Source organism: Euprymna scolopes, chromosome 1 (genome assembly GCF_053919585.1).
Source record: "Euprymna scolopes isolate OS-2025 chromosome 1, ASM5391958v1, whole genome shotgun sequence".
Classification (NCBI taxonomy): Eukaryota; Metazoa; Mollusca; class Cephalopoda; order Sepiida; family Sepiolidae; genus Euprymna; species Euprymna scolopes.
Window position 1 is genome coordinate 23,497,256 of NC_136482.1, and position 17,056 is coordinate 23,514,311.

At 37.2% G+C, this 17,056-nt stretch overlaps 1 protein-coding gene across 1 annotated transcript in view; it reads left to right on the plus strand.

The window, feature by feature from the left end:
• LOC145286558 (ubiquitin-conjugating enzyme E2 L3-like) overlaps positions 1 to 16,548 on the plus strand; it is a 56,689-nt gene extending 40,141 nt beyond the window's left edge. Inside the window, exon 4 of the mRNA XM_080135453.1 lies at positions 15,260 to 16,548. Within this exon, the coding sequence (XP_079991579.1) occupies positions 15,260 to 15,414 (155 nt within the window). The 3' untranslated portion in view covers positions 15,415 to 16,548. The remainder of the gene's footprint in view (positions 1 to 15,259) is intronic.
• Positions 16,549 to 17,056: the final 508 nt, after the last annotated feature.

The window sequence follows — 17,056 nt, forward strand, 5'->3', positions numbered from 1 at the left end:
GTGTGGAAAAAAAACCCTGACACATTACCTGCTCGGCCAGCAAGGGAGAGTAACAAAGACATTTGAATTTATTTAAGCATTAAAAACTGAATTGACAGTTGCGCGTATTTAATGGGGTCAAATACAAATACCACAGTTAACTTTTACTGTGAGGCAGTTTTTTGGGTTGTTTACTGTTGTAGACCCATGCTAGGGAATCATAAATGAAAGAAACCACAAGTAGTGTAAAGTGTATAAAATATATATACCCTCTGCCCAATCCTTTTTCTGGACCTTTCCTAGTTCCCACATCGAACTATTATTTTTGTGTACCTGGAAATTTACCTTTTCACCAGGTAAATACCTCTTTTAGGAACTATAGTATTTGGCGGTTTCACCTGTTCTGCCAAAAGTTTCTCAAAGATCTGCCTAATTTTCCTTGTGAACATTAACTCTGCCAGCGACATCTTCGATGGAGTGCTTTCATTTGGCGTAATTCGGTTAACTTGTAAAAACTGCTGTAGGGCCTTTTCTGAGGGCATTCCTTTAGCATTCTTCAGGGCTCTTTTCAGCGTGTCTACAAACCTCTCTGCCTGACCGTTCGATCGGAGATAATAGGTTGGCGTCGTTATGTGGTTAACCTGGAAATCCTCGCAGAAGTTTTTAAAATTTGAAGTGAATTGTGTGCCATTGTCTGACACTAGACAATCAACCACACCAAACCTAGTGTACAATTCATGAAGAGCACTGATTGTAAAATCCGTCGGACTTTTACATCAAAATACCTTGGGCTATTTTGAAAAACTGTTTACCATTATTAAATAAGTTTCCATCCAGTGGGCCCACGTAATCTACATGTATTCTTTGCCATGGGTGGTCCGCTTTAGGCCATGGGCTAAATTGTATTGGAGGGCGCTTTTGCAGCCAATGCGCATCCCTTACATGACTTTACCGTGCCTTCTATATCAGTGTCCATACTCTTCCAGTAAACGTAGGACCTCATGAGGCTCTTGATTCGCGTAACCCCAGGGTGCCCCGTATGGAAATCCTTTAGAATTTTCTTTTGTAGTATAACTGAGATTACTACTCTTTCTCGGTATAACAGTACTTCATTGCACATAGACTATTATATCTTCCAAAGTCACTGGTAGTTCCTTGATCGTATTACATAGTATTTTGTATAGTTCTTTTCACTTTGTAGTGACGCTATTACTGTCTTCCAGCGGTTTCCTTGATTTCTGGATTAATCACGACAATCCGTCTGCGTGACTTCGCAGATAAGAAATTCCATACTGAAATCGTAATTCAGTAAAATGGTCCTCCATCTTTCCAGCCTCTTGGCTGTAAATTAGCAGATCTTTTTTTTTTAGAGCCAAAGATGGTTATAAGCGGCTTATGGTCAGTTTGTAATTTAAATTTATGACCGTGTAAAAAAAAAAAAAAAAATCGGTAGAATTTTGTAACCCCGAATATGATTCCCAGTCCTTCCTTTTCGATTTGGGAGTAATTCTTCTTGGCAGGTAGTAAAGTTCTGGACGCATGGGTGATCGGCTTAGTGGACCCATCAGGCATTTTGTGTAGAATGCACGCCGCGATCCCTTAAGAACTTGCAACAATAATCTCTCATTTCGGATTGAAAGGAGTCTGGATAAATCTGAAATTAATACATCTTTTAATTTCTTAAACGCTGCCTAGCAGTCAGGCGTCCAGTCCTTTTTTTTTTTTTTTTTTTTTTTTTTTTTTTGGTCCTTTTTTAATAGTACATTCAATGGCGCACGCAATTCATGCATATTCTTAATGAACATTTAATAATAGTTTGCGAGCCCTAAAAAAACTGATGTCGTTACATTATGAGGTTCTGGCATGTCTTTTATAGCTGTGGACATGTCTGGATTGGGTTTCCTCCCCTCCTTATCTATTATATGACCCAGGTATTTAATTTGTTAAATTCACATTTTGCTTCCTTCAATGTGAAGCCGTATTTTCTTTTATTTATTTTTTATTTATTTATTTTTTTTACTACATTTTCACCCCAAACAAGGCACATTGCCACTTTGTTGTAGGGGGCTACTATCGGGGAGATAAGCATCAGGGGTACTGTGTAGGAAGTTGGGCAGCAAGATGTTGGTTCACGTTGCACTTGAACTTCTGCATGTCGGTGCAGTCGGGGAAGCAGGGACCCGAAAGGGAATTCCAAAGTCTAGTTGTTCTGAGGAAGAAACTACTGGAGTAGAAGGCTCTCTTGCATCTAGGGATCTCTACTGTGAAGGGGTGGGATTTAGCTGCTTGTCGGGGGTATTTACGTTGCGGGAGCACAAGTGCTTGCAATTCGTCAGAGCATTCTCTGTTAAAGTACTTGTAGAACAGCCAGAGGGATGCAACATTTCGTCGATAGGACAGAGGCTGAAGTTTAACTGACAGTTCAGGACCTATCAAATTGGCGACTCTCTTTTGAACCTTATCTAGGAGCGAGAGACTAGTGGCAGATGCACCAGCCCAAATATGACAACAATACTCCATACATAGGCGAATGGTGGCCTTATAGAGGTATAGGATACTTTCAGGCATTAGTAGCTTTCTAGCACGGTAGAGAGAACCCACCTTCTTCGCAACAGCCCTGGCAATGTTCTCAATGTAATTGTTCTAACTCATGTTTCCTGTGAACGTTAGGCCAAAGAGTTTAAAAGATGTACTTTCAGATAGTCATTGGCCATTGCTATTGGTGGTAGAGAAGGGTTCTTGTAATTATTGAAGGAAACCAGTTTAGTCTTGGCAGCATTGAATGTGACCATCCATTTTTGTCCCCATTCCACTACGGATCGGAGGTCATCCTAGTGTTTCTGCCATTTCTTTAGATATGTGTTCATTTGTTTTCCTGTCATGTCTGTTATAGAGCGTGGTGTCGTCAGCATACATACCCATCTCACAGACAATTTTATCAGGGAGGTCATTTCTGAATATTAAGAATAGCAGACGTCCAAGGATAGACCACTAAGGCACTCCCGCATTTATATCATATTGTTTAGATGTATGACCGTCAAGGACAACCTGGATTTTTCTCTTATCCAAGAAGGATCTAATTATGTTATGTATTCTTCCAGTGATGCGGTATGATCTAATTTTCTTGAAGACCCTTATGCCATACCCTGTCAAAAGCCTTAGATATATCTAGAGCTACCGCTCTACCCTCCCCCGCTTTGTCCAGTGACTGGTATATACGTTCTGAGATTAGTTAGGATGAAATACATGATCTCTGTTGTACGACATTTTGACTACACATAAGAATATCCTCCAGATAGCCTATTGCAAATCCAAACCGCTTAACAAAGTATCGATAACTTGTTGGAAAATTGCAGGTGCTACTTTTATATCAAATGCTAATCTATTGAATTTATAAAATCCTTTGTGTGCTGAGATTCACAAGTTTCGAACTATCTTCCTCTACTTGTGTGCGTGTGTGTGTGTGTGTGTGTGTGTGTGTGTGTGTGTGTGTGTGTGTGTGTGTTTTTACATTTTCACCTCAAACAAGGCACATTGCCACGTTGATGTGGGGGGGGGGGGCTACTATCGGTGACATAAACTACAGGGGTACTATGTAGGGAGTTGGCCAGCAAGATGTTGGTTCACGTTACACTTGAACTTCTGCATGTCAATACAGTTAGGGAAGCAGGAACCCAGAAGGGAGTTCCAAAGTCTAGTGGTTCTGGGGAAGAAACTACTGGAGTAGAAGGCTCTCTTACATCTAGGGATCTCTACTCTGAAGGGGTGGGATTTAGCTGTTTATTGAGGCGGGGGTACAAGTGCTTGCAGTTCATCGGAGCATTCACTGTTTAAAGTACTTGTTGAACAGGTAGGGGGATGCTATATTTCGATGGGACAGAGGCTGAAGCTTAAATAACACTTCGGGACCTCTCAGCTTGGCGACTCTTTTGAACCTTGTCTAGGAGCGAGAGACTAGTAGCAGATGCACCAGCCCAAATATGACAACAATACTCCATACATGGGCGAATGGTGACCTTAGAGGTACAGTATACTTTCGGGCATTAGTAGCTTTCTAGCATGGTAGAGAGAACCTACCTTTTTCGCAGCAGCCCTGGCAATGCTCTCAATGTAATTGTTTCAACTCTTGTTTACTGTGAACATTAGGCCGAGGAGTTTAAAAGATGTACGTTCAGATAAAGGGTCTTTGGCCATTGCTATTGGTGGTAGAGAGGGTTTCTTGTAATTATTGAAGGAAACCAGCTTAGTTTTGGCAGCATTGAAGGTGACCATCCATTTTTGTCCCCATTCCACTACAGATTGGAGGTCATCCTCTAGTGTTTCTGCCATTTCTTTAGATATGTGTTCATTCGTTTTCCTGTCGTCTGTTATAGTGTGGTGTCATCAGCATATATACCCATCTCACAATTTTGTCAGGGAGGTCATTTCTGAATATTAATAGTAATAGACGTCCAACGATAGACCCCTGAGGCACTCCCTCATTTACATCATATTGTTTAGATGTATGACCGTCGAGGACAACCTGGATTTTTCTCTTATTTAAGGTAGGTATGCCTTGCTTAAGTCTATTTTTGAAAATAATTTTCCACCAGTTAACTTGGCGAATATTTCATCTCGGTTTGGTAGTGATGGTCCTTGAGCGCTGCATTCAATCCGATCGAGCATTCCACGCATACCCTAATCTTTCTAGATTTTTTTTTTTTTTTTTTTTTTTCACGTATACGGTGGTGGCTGCCCACTCACTATAGTTAATAGGGGTCAAAATCCCTGTGTTAACTCATCTTTCCATTTTAATTTTTTCCCCTGGAAGCGAACGGTAGGCCCCGTGGCTTTTTTTGAATATTGGTTTTGCTTCATCCAGCAATTCAAATCTTGCATTTATTTTTGTGCAGCATCCAAGCTTTTCAGAGAAAACACTTGGGAAAGATTTAAGATCTTTTTTGAGTTTGTCGGCTTCGACCGTTAAGTTTTTGACTTTGTGACAAAAATCACTCATTGGCGAGTCCATAATTCAAATTCCTGAATCCAATCTTTCCCAAATAAGTCCTTAGAACGAAAACTTTTTAGCTTTTTTGTCGTTCTTCTTAGCGACACATGAACTACCTCACCTGTAAAATTTATTTTTTCATCAGTTACCGATCTTATTAGTCTTTGTCATCGTGGGCTTTCCTATTCTCTTCCACGTGTGAAAATTTATAATTGATAAATCCGACCCTGAATTTAGCTGCAGTTTCACTTTATTTCTGATTCTCACTGTAACATATTTCCTTATGTTATCTGAAGAGTCCATTTTTGAAGTTTTTATGTAGCTCTTTCTTGCTACTTTTGCTCTGCAATATGAGGCCTTGTGCCCTGCTCGCATGTATTGTACCCATGAGGTCCTCCACATTTGCTACAAGGGGTCCTAGGATTTTGTCTATCCTGATAATTTTCTGAGGGGTTCTCTTTGCCTCTTGGTTGTTAATTGCTGGCGGGTGGGTATCCTTTATTTTTGAAGCATATTTTTTTAATGTGAGCGATACCTGCTTCTATGTTTCGGGAATTTTGCTTCATTGCCATGAACCACTGACAACCTTAAGCCAGTTTCTGAAGTGTCAGATCATGTTCTAATTCCAATTTATTTAGAGCACGTCTTATATCGCCGTCTTTTGTGACTATCAAACATTGTGTGAATATTAAGCATTTGAAATTGTCCGCCGTTAAGGACGACAATTTGAAATTGTTACAGTGCTTATTAACTGTAGACGCGAAAGTCATATAGTCCTGACTTTCCTTATGTGTAAGATTCATGCATTTCCATCTTTTATGAAAAAGGCTTCTTTTTGGACAGTATAACTCCATTAACAGTTTGACTGCCTCGTCAAATGACAATGCGTTGGTTTTTCTTGGTAAAATATAGTCCACAAATTTTATGTTTGGATGTACCTAACTTCCGTAGCATCTGTCCATGCACTGCAATCAATCTTCAAAAGGTCTTCAAATCTGAAATATGCGTCAAACGTTCGGTCTTCCTCAGGAGCATAGTGAAATGTATCAAAAGCTGACCAGATCCCATTTTGGGAAAAAACTGTGCTGGTTTCTTCTCCACTGTCCTTATTCACTACAACTTACATCATCAGATCCACTTTTTATCTGACTGGGTTTGTTGCTCTAAATGTAATTTTTTTCAATTCCAATATTTGTTCGTTCTGTATTTTTTCTCATTCCAATATTTGTTCATTCCTTTCTTTTCTCTTTTCTGTTTTTCCTCTAAGTATTTCATTAAATTTAACTGTTTCTCTTCATTTTGTTTCTGTGTTGCCAATTGTTTCTCTTGTATTGCCAATTGCTCTTTTTGGAACCTTTTTTCAAGTTCTAATTGTTGACTTTATTGGAATTTCACCATTTCCAAAATTTGTTTTGCAAAATCGTCCATTTTGTTTATTTTTTATTTATTTATTTATTTATTTATTTATTTATTTTTTTGGACAGTGTGGAATTAATGACAAAATGAGTTTTTTTCAGAAACAACACAATTCGTTGATTTATTTTTCCTACCTACTCTATAGAAAAAAAAACTTTACAAAGTTTGTTCCTGGTTATTTAACGAATATTTCTTTCACATGTTTATTTCCTCATGTGGCAATTTTCCCGAGAAAATAATTCAGCGTTTGCATTTATACAGAAAGCAGATTTCGTTTGTCATTTTTCAATTTTCGTAACGTGTAGGTTCAATTCCTTGTTGATCTTACACATTTTTTTTTTTCTCTTTTTTTTTCCTTAAAGAAAATCATTTACTTATCTGGAAGAGTTTATAGCATTTATTTAATATTGGCTTTTTTTTTTTTTTTTTTGATTTGTGTAAAAAAGAAAGTCTTTTTCTCGTTAACACTTTGTCGTATTTAGCAAAATCATTTTTTTTTTTTCTCTTTAACATGCAGTCCCATTGGACAGTGAAAAATTTATTTTAATCGGATTAAAATCCACCGTGTTTTTTTTTTTTTTTTTTTTTTTTTTGTGTGTGCGAATAATTGCATTAGCCAATAAAATAAAATATACTATCATTTACTTTTGCAGGAGTTTATTTTTTATTTTTTGCTTTTCCCAACACTAATGCCTTTTATCCATAAGACGTATTAGCGGGATATGCTTTTTTTTTTTTATTTACTGACTTGGTCTCGCAATTGTCTTGAGTTCTGTTTCAACTTACAAGTTTTATGCTTTTAGTAGCTTTAACAGCAAGATAAGGCTTTTGACAACATCTTTGTTAAATCCTTTTTTTGGCAAGGATTGTTGTCCTTCTTGAAAGTCTTTATGCCATGTTTGTGGATTTTTACGCTCGAATGTTTTTTTTTTTTTCCCAATGTAAACAAGTAGTTTCTCTCGTTCTTCACCAAACTTTTGGAAAACTCCACAGCAAGAGAACTTCCCCCCCCCTCGACAGATGCAGCTGCTCCACCAGCGGATCTCCCTTCCTGGGTGATCCAGATGTAATCTGTCGACAAGATCGCACAAGGCTATCAGGTTAGACTGGCTGCTTTCACACCTCTCCGACATTCTATTCCCCCGACCTTATCTATCTAGCGGTCCAGGATGGCATTCCAGTCTCCCATTAACACTAACTGCTCCAGACCTGAAGAGAGAAACACCTCCACCCGCCAAAAAAAAGGAAACCCTCTCGCTGCAGACGTTAGGTGCATAAACTGCCATGATCCGGAATTCGCCGCTTTTAATGGCAACGTCAACCACGACCAACCTCCCATGAGTGTCCGTGTGGACAACGGTAACCATCGCAGACAGGGTGCGACTCACTAGAACAGAAACCTCGCAGCTACGGAGATTGCCATATGTTGAGTAAACGTCAGTCATTTACCAGCACACAATTCCCGGCCCCAACAAAGTGGGTCTCCTGCAATGCAGCTACGTCTACCTCATGGCCACGAGATCCCTCAGCATGCGAGCAGCCTTGCTTCAGGATCTCATGCCCCTCGCATTAAAACTAGTTAGGTTCAAGCCCGTGGCCATTATTCCCTAACTAGTAGTATTCGTCACAGATGGGTCTGAAATCGTCAGAAGTAAGTCCGTCGAAGGTCTGACCGAGACTGCCCGTGAGCAGGTTGGACGTAAGCCGTCCGTCTCGTGCCAGGCCTCACACGTCCAAGGGGAATGTCACTTTTAGTGCCCTATAAAAGGAGTGAACATAAATAGGGACCCTCCCTTCACATTTTTGGGTGATTTGCACCAGCGATGGGGGCTCCCCGTCAATGAGCCTGATGTCCGGAAACGTCGTTTTCCCAGCTTCCAACATCCTCCACATAGCCTTGGCATATCCTCCCATATTTGGCCTTATAAACGTTATGAGGTTTGGGGCGTCGGAAGTTCCTCTGATTGGCTACCTCCTTCTCATCGACCTTTACGAGGCTTTTAAGGAATTTCCTCTGCTGCCCGTTGAGGTCGCCGCTCACTTGGTCACCATCTACCTCGCAAAGACGCTCCCCCGGCCAGAACGGATACTTTCTGGTTCTTTCCACTTCTGGGGTCACCTTTTCTTGGTCCCTTTTTTTCCTCTGCTACTTCTACTGCTGTTATTCTGCTTCGGATGCTGAATAGGGGAGGGGTAGGCTGAATCTTCTCGTGGGGGATTGATGTTGGAGGCTCAGCATCTTGGTCTTTGGTTGTTTCCTCTGGTCCTGTTTTCCGCTCTTTCTTCTCTGCCTGCTTTATCTTCTCTTTCTCCTCTCCTTCAGATTCTGAGGAGCTCACTCGCAATTTTCTTTTGGTCGCCGCCACTGTTCCTCTTGCTAGTGTTGGAGGGGCTGTTGGTTCCTGCTTTCTCCTTTCTTAGAGGCGACCTTGCTCCAAGTTGCGACCTCGCTCCTCTCCTCCGCCGTCTTCGCTTCCTCTTTCTTTTCCACTTCTACCTGTTCCGCAGGCTTGTCTTCCTTTCTCGGCTCTGGTCCCTTCTTGAGCAGACAGATTCGGGACATATGTATCTGGCAGTGCCAGCAGTGCGGCCTTCTACCCTCTACGATGACTGACATCTGCCAACCCTCACAGATGAGTTAGGCGGGGATTTCTTGGAACCCCTTATGGTCGACGCGCATCTGGATTTTGAAATCTCCGGTCAAGATGTTCCTGGGGCCCCTCACCGGGTTCCGCGGCTCCAAGTCGATTCTCCCCGATGAAACCTGGGACTCACAAACAGTGACCATCGTCCTCCTTTTTATTTATACTGTGGTTTGAGACGCAGAGTTTTCCATGTGAGGTTCCCTTTTGCTACCTTCTCGGCTTCCTCTTTCGTTGGCAAAAGGAGATCCCACATTGCGTAGCTGCGCCTCACTATGTACTGTGCCGGGATCTTCAGGTCGCCCAGTACCTCCAACATTGTCCTTCGGTACCCCAGTCAGGCCCTTCCCTTTCACCTCCAAGGACACCGACCGCTCTGTTATCTCTTCCATTTTTCCAGGAATTACTTTGAGGTTATTATCCTCCACATAGTCCTGAAATTTATTCTTAAAGAGCTCCCGGTAGTACTCGGGAGTCTTCTTGGGCCCTTCCTTGAGGCCCCAGGTCACTGGTGACTTCTCTGGCTCCTTCACTGTGCTGGTCCTGGCTGATGGTCTCTGCGCTGCCGGTATCAGTCGCTGGCTGTGAGGGCTGGCCATTCCTCTGCACTAGCTGGCACTTTCTTGATTAATCCACGTCCCCCCGGCGAGCACCCTTCTACTACTATAATCTCCAGAGACTTGGTCTTTCGGAAACCTTTGGCAGCTGACTTCTGGGGACTGCTGGTCTCCGACTGAGGTTTCGTCGGTGGTGGTATTGGTGATTCCTCGCCAGTGACTCACCAGGGCCTTACTGGCCTTTTTCTCTTTCTCCTGGTTTCACGCCAGTACTCGGCGTCTAGGTCGGGAGACACTTTGACATACTGCATCCATGCTTCCAGTTGCTTCTCCTGACTCGACATCCTCCTGGTCGGCCGCGTCTTCAAAGTTCTTCTGTTTCTCCAACGGCATGGCAAAGGGCTCAGCAGACGCTGCAATAGGTCAGGTCGATTTGCAACTTTTTTCAGAAAATCAACATGGCACTGGTGTTGATAGTTGGGATTTGATGTGATAAGAACATATACCAAAAATTATATTCCCACCTTGAACAGAAAATTGAGCATTTAAATTTAAAAATCGTGTAAAAAAAAAAAATGCTGAAAAATCCTTCATTTTCATAGCATTTTTCACAACACTGACTTTGAAATTTCACTATTTTTATAAAAAAAAAAATCCAATTAAAATTGATATATTTATATGAAATACATTGAAAGAAAAATAAATACATGAATTATAATTTTAATTATGAATCACAACTAGCAAAATATCTTTTTCTGCATTGATTAATCAAAAATTGTAAAAAAAAGCTAATTAGCAACAAAGATATGTGAAGATGTATTACACAATATAACAACTTGATACAACGGAACAGAACCATGTATTTTAATTTTTTTATTAAATGCAATAATATAAACTGTTATAATAGAACTAAATTGTTCTGTATACTTTCTTTTTGAGGAAAATGAAGGTCTAATTTGCTTGCATGATGACTTTGTAATAATGTATCTGTCTTGCTTCCTGCCCATATACAACTTTTTGAGAAAAATTAATCAAATTTGACCAGTGTGTGGCTGCAAAATTGATAGTAATTTTTTTTTTTTTTTTTTTCAGTTGTTCACTATTTCTAAAAACAACACAAAAAAAACAAACAATTATTTGAAAACACTTTTTTTTTTTAATATTTTTGCGATGTAATATGAATATAACTAACTATTGTTTGGATAAATTAAGAAAACTAATGAAATTTAATGGATAAATATTTACCTAATGGACAAAATCATTTGAATGCCCTCTTCTCTCACATCCAATTCATCTGAGTTTATCATCGATATATTTTCCGGAAGTAGTGCAAAAGCACTGTATTTTGAACAGTTTAAAACAGTAATTTGGATTTCAGTGAACTGTTTTGTTCTCTGAATCATATTAAAATATACTGTTGTTGGTTAAAAAAAAATATTGTTGGTTTGGTTCTCAACCCAACTGCATACACTCGGATGATAAATTTGACCAGAATGTTAAATTTATCATAGTGTTTGAAGATAGACACCTCTGGTCCATAAACACATTAACCTTGTGGCTTATGTTAGCCATCTTTCTTGATTCAAGGGCCCAATTTTTTAAGTTAACTTCTCCACAAGAAATGCCAACAGCATACTCAAAAAGTAGCCTCTAGTCTTCACACTTAAATTATTTCTTCTGCTGTCAGATAATGATATGATTGGGAGGGACACTAATTTTTTAGAATTCTACTTGAGGCAAATCTTGATAATTATTGATGCAAAGTTTCCCCAAAGGACCAGTACATGTTGTTAGGCTTTTTGTTGTTCCATCAATTAATTTAAAAATTGCTGTAAATGGTAGTTCTTCTAGTGGAACCTAAAAATTGGAAAATTTGCATGTTTAATAATAGTCAGATTGCATAATAAATACCAATATATTATTTTATTTTCCACAAAAAAGGAACATAATTGCAGGTGAATCTATAGAATTAATTTTACCTCCTTGTTAGGAGGACAAGTGCAGATTATGTGCCTTCTTTGACAATTTTCTGTTTTGCACTTTACTGCAAAGTCATCACATCTCAAGACTGAAAGTTTACAGCTACAAGAAGATATATCAAATAGTCTGTCTAGCTGTTCCTTCATTCTTTGGTTGCTGCAAGAGATTTCCTGTCAATCTGTTTTGGCCCTCTTATAGCAAAATATATTGACCTTCTGTCCTTTATAATGTTAACTTAACGAGGGCAATTGTGAATTGACTGCTTGCTGAATACTGATTTCCTTGGCAATTAACTTAAAAATCTCACTATTTTTGAAGTGGGGATAACTGTTTTCGAGGAAAAACTAAACTGGATGATTTGTTGTGAAGTTGACAAATGACAAGATGGACCAGCAAATTTTGTGAACCACGGGTTAAAACTGAACGTTGTGCTTTTACTGACATTCTAATCTGAAAAGTAAAATAAATAAATGGATTATAACTGAAGGAAACTTTATTAGGCTATCTTCCAGTTTCATACGTAAAAAAATAAGCGCTAGTCATAATGAAAAACTTTGTAGAGTTGAATTAGATGTATTGAAGATAGGACCAAACCAAATCAGAGGCATAGTAGTGTTTAGTTTAGACATTTTAGCAGATTTTAGCTCCTCCTTCGATAACTTGAATTTATCCATAGATTCATTCTTGATATGTGTAGCTGTGACATTTTAAACGAGTGCTTAATGTTTAGAGTTTGAAAAACCAGTACTTATGCATCTATGTTACTATGCTATTTTTAGTAGTATTTTCAAGTTAAATTTAATTTTTATGAAATTTTTGTTTATTAAATTTTTAGGTGAAAGTACAGAATAGTTACAATGCAACCTCCTTCCCATATTAAGAATGGCTTTTCTAAATAACAAAGTTATTTTAGCACAGTAACATAGATGCAGTGATGCACACACAACGAAAAACCTTTTAAAGGAGTTTTCTTATTTACTCGTATTAATCTTTGTAGGTTATCTGATTTTAAAACTATAATTTTAGAAGAAAAACACTGCTTAAAAACAATTACTCCCTAAAAATAAAAAAAATTAAAATTTGACACTAATTTTCTGCAAAGTATTTTTTATTAAGTAGAAAAACTTAAATTTACGTTATATTTTGTAAAGAATGTGTAGAATAAAATTGTATGGACCTTTTTTTTTTTTTTTTTTGCTTTAATATAAAACTGGAGTATTACCATATTTTAATAAAAATTTCAAATAGAATTTGATGTGAAATATTAGGTTGGTGCAAAACTAAAGATTAAAAAAAAAAAAAAAAAAAAAAGTTAAACTTTTTAAAAAATCGAAAAAAGAAAAAAAAACAGCGAACTGCCTGGCATCGCCTGCGTGGTAAGAGAGAAAAGTTTTGATATGTAGGTAGGATCGAAGCTTGAACCTTGAGACTAAGGTGGAAAAAAAATCCTGACATATTACTCGCTCGCCAATGACGGCGGAGTAACAAAAGTATTTTTTAACAATTAAAACTTAATTAACAGGTGCACGAATTTAATGATAATGAGGTCAAACATATCCAGCAGTTAACTTTTGCTGCGAGGCAGTTTTTTTCTTTCTTTCCCCAACTTTGACTGTTTGTTTTTTCCAAATGTTGGCAGGGGAAACCAGCTTCCTAGTGTCCCAATGAAGAGCAGTCATCTCCCCACATTGATTAAACCTTATTGCTTTTCTGGAACCCCCTTCCATGAGTGCCAGGGGGCTTATGCTACAGAGTTCAGTTTCTCTTTTTTTTATACTGAAAAGCGAAACAAAGAGGTGGCGAGTGAAAAATATCTTGAAAATAGCAAAAGTAAAAGTCGGCCAAATTAAAGATGGACGCGACCTCTTTTCGTGACTTGTAGATATCATAATTTAAAGAGTATATAAGAAGTTTTAAGAATGAGTGAGCACCCCTAACCAAAAAAAAGTTTTTGCCGGACATGCACAAAAAGTGCACACACTAATACACATTCTGTCTTTTATATAAATAGATGTTCACCCAATAAATTACTGGACAAAACTTACCGTAAAACTATAATTCATGCCTATCGTTTGACTCTGCTAAAGAAATATTGGTATTATTTTTCCTTTAAGGTCCATCTCCTGGCAAAAGATACATGTTCTATGGAATCCTGAGAGCACATATAACACTATCGTATATCTTTTCCATTATAAAGAAAGTTTTCATGATATGAAAAAAAAGTGGGGATCGCTTTTCTATATAATTTTAACGTAAAATGAGCACCCACTTTCTGGCCACTTAGTGATACTTTTTTTGGGTTTTGGGCTGCTTGAAAACCAATTTAGTAAATTTTTAGTTTCCGCCTGTGGTATGCTGAAAACGAATATCGCTTTTAGATTTGCCACAAACAAGTAATTTTTCGGATATCAAACAATGTAATTCTTTATCAGTGGTGGCCATTTCTGTGCATACAGAAATGGTCACCACTGATAACATAAGGAATTACATGTATCTGTAAGGATTTTTATTTTTGTTCTTCGATGTCCTTATGCCTTTATTGAAAGATGAAAGCAGAAAAATTAATCAAAATGTCCCCCCCCCCACAAGTTCAATTTATATAGAAAAGGGCTCATCCACTTTTAAAAAAGTAATTCCTTCATATCATGAAAACTATTCCTCTGCGACGGAAACGGTTAGCAGATTCGTTTTTAGCACAATGAAATCTACAAGAAAAATATATTTTCGTTTTTAGGGTAAGACGGGCTTTACAGAAAAATTTTAACAAAATATCTTTTTAAAACAAAAAATTATAATTGCTTTCCTATTCCAAAGTTGAATTATTCTGAAAATAAGAATTAAATCTACAACTGAAAAAAACAAAACAAAAAAAAAGGTTCCTGGGGCATTCGGCGATTGTTTTTTACGAAATGCTATAAGCCATACAAAATTCTGTAATGTTTTATGTAACAATGCAAAGTGAAAAAGGAAAAAGATTCATTCTCTTTGGGGCCTCCATAAATAGTATTCTAGATTGTATTGAAAGTAAATGGCAAAAGGCTTTGATGAAAAAATGTAAATATAGCGTGAATAGGTGTGAGTTTCTTGAGAACACCACAAGTGAGAAATGTTCAATTCCAACTGGAAAGAGAAATAAGTAAATGTAAATCGTTGGTGGGCATTTTGAAGACGTTTTTCGTTGAAATAGATTGTCATAAATCGTGTGTGTGATTTAAATTATGGAATTAAACGTTGAGTAGTATATTTGATCCATCATGTGGAGATGTGAGCTCAATCTGAGTAAAATGTTACCAAATGTAAATGCAGTCTTCCTTTTACTAAAAGGAATTAACCTTTTTAGAAAAATAAATCATTTCACTTGTCCACATAAAATTTTATAAGATATAATTTATGTATTGATTTTCAGTATTTACATTAATGTGAGTAGATAGGTTATAAAAAATATGTGGTAATTAAGCTACACTGAATTTTCAGTTTCATCCTTGTAAGGACTTTTTAAGCTAAAATGAACTTCAACTTGACAAATCCTTATAGGGATAAAACATGAAAAATTCTATATAGCTTAATTGTTTTTTTTTTGTTTTTTTTTATTCTTAGCAAGTTATGAAAATTAATGTTGTATATTGACAATGTTAATGTCTTCAATTTGAACTTAGCCAGAAGTAAATCTTATGGATTTTTTTCGTTTTCTCTTTCAGTGATACAGTCGTTGGTGGCCCTGGTTAATGATCCTGAACCAGAACATCCTCTTCGTGCTGACTTGGCAGAAGAATTTTCCAAAGATAAGAAAAAATTCATGAAGAATGCTGAGGAATATACTAAGAAATTTGGAGAAAAGAGACCAGCTGATTAAGAAGCGGTCCAGTTTTATGTGTATATTATTTTGACAGTACGGAAGGAAAAAAAAGAAAAGAAACCTGTGCCATGTTTATAGTCTCCTTTCTGTGAGTGTACATCAGTACTCCTACTTTAATAAGGAGTGCTATACACACACATAACACAACACACACGCACACATTCATACACTAATGCATCTTATGGAGTTAATAATTAATGTGAAAAGATCATACTTAGATTTGCCATTAGAATCTTCATGCTTTTTCTAAAATTCTGTCTTTTAGAAGCTTCTAGACTCTTGACTGAAGTGTCTGATGTCGTGTTGGAGGAGCGACCTTCTCTACTTGAATGTGGACAATTCTGCAGCAATATTTGATCTAAATGATTCCTTGATGTTACAAAATCTTCATAACTCATAAAACTGAAATAAAAAAGAAAATGAATGAAGCGGATGACTACAGCAAATTTGTTTTTTCTTTCTTTTTGTCCTTCTCACCCCTCCTCTTATGTTTTCTCCCCCGCACACAGACTGCACATGTAAACATGTTTTTAATCTCAAGGAATTTCTTTTTCTCTAATAGAATGCGGCTGTCTTCACTATTATGCTTTATTTCAATCTTTCTTTCTTCTACGCTGCCCCACTTCCACTAATTGAAGGAGTTAGGATTTTCTCTTTACTAAAACAATGCAAATAAATTCCACAATTAAAATCAGTTTCCTTGCACAAAGTTTTGCTTGTCTTTAAAAAACAAAAAAAAAACGCAACAAACCATTACATGTGTGGAATCGGTTTGTTTTCTAATGGAGTGTAACAATTTGTGCCGATAAGCTGACTGTACTTTGTGACCTGTCAATCTGGTTTTTTTTTTTTTTTTTTAATTTTTTAAAATTAGTTGCTATAAAAACATGTTTTCCTAATGAGTCTAAACGGCTTTTGTTTTTGTCTTAAAATTTTATGAACCTAATTTGATGTTATAGTTATATTATAAAACTATTCTTGGATTTTAACCATTTTAAAGAATTACATTTTCAAAAGATTTGAGTTAATTTTGTAATGAGGGTAGAAATTCTTTAAACATTAACTTTGTAAGATTAGAAGAATGATGCTGCGTTGATGGAGGTAAAAAGAATAAACCATTGACAAATCTGATTCTGACTTTATGTTGTATCTTCGATGCTGTTAATTGGATCACGTTCACTAAATCAATTGGAAAGGATTGGAGTCATGCGTGCTCTGTTTACAGGTAAAAGAGAAAATCTTATTTTATGATTAGTCTGTAAGCATTCAACAACTCGTATTTGAAATTGCTGTAAAATTGGTAAAACCAAATTAAATTTTTCTGGTTTAATTGCAATGGCTTATGGATAGCTTGATGGTATTTTTCTACCAAACTTTGAGAAGAGTAACATTTTACAGGAAAATTCAAAACGTTTTTTTATAATTGCTTTCACATTTCATTCTTTAAATCTGACAGTTTCAGTATCTCCAAATCAATTAATTTCTTAAACAAAACATTTAATGTTGTGAAAGACCTGAGGTAATATTCATGTGAAAATCTAAAATATGTTTTAGGTAAACTCTATCCTGTGCTAAGTGTAGAACATGCAGGAGTAAAGCATAACATCTATGAAGGTATCTCCCCCCCCCCCTCCATGTG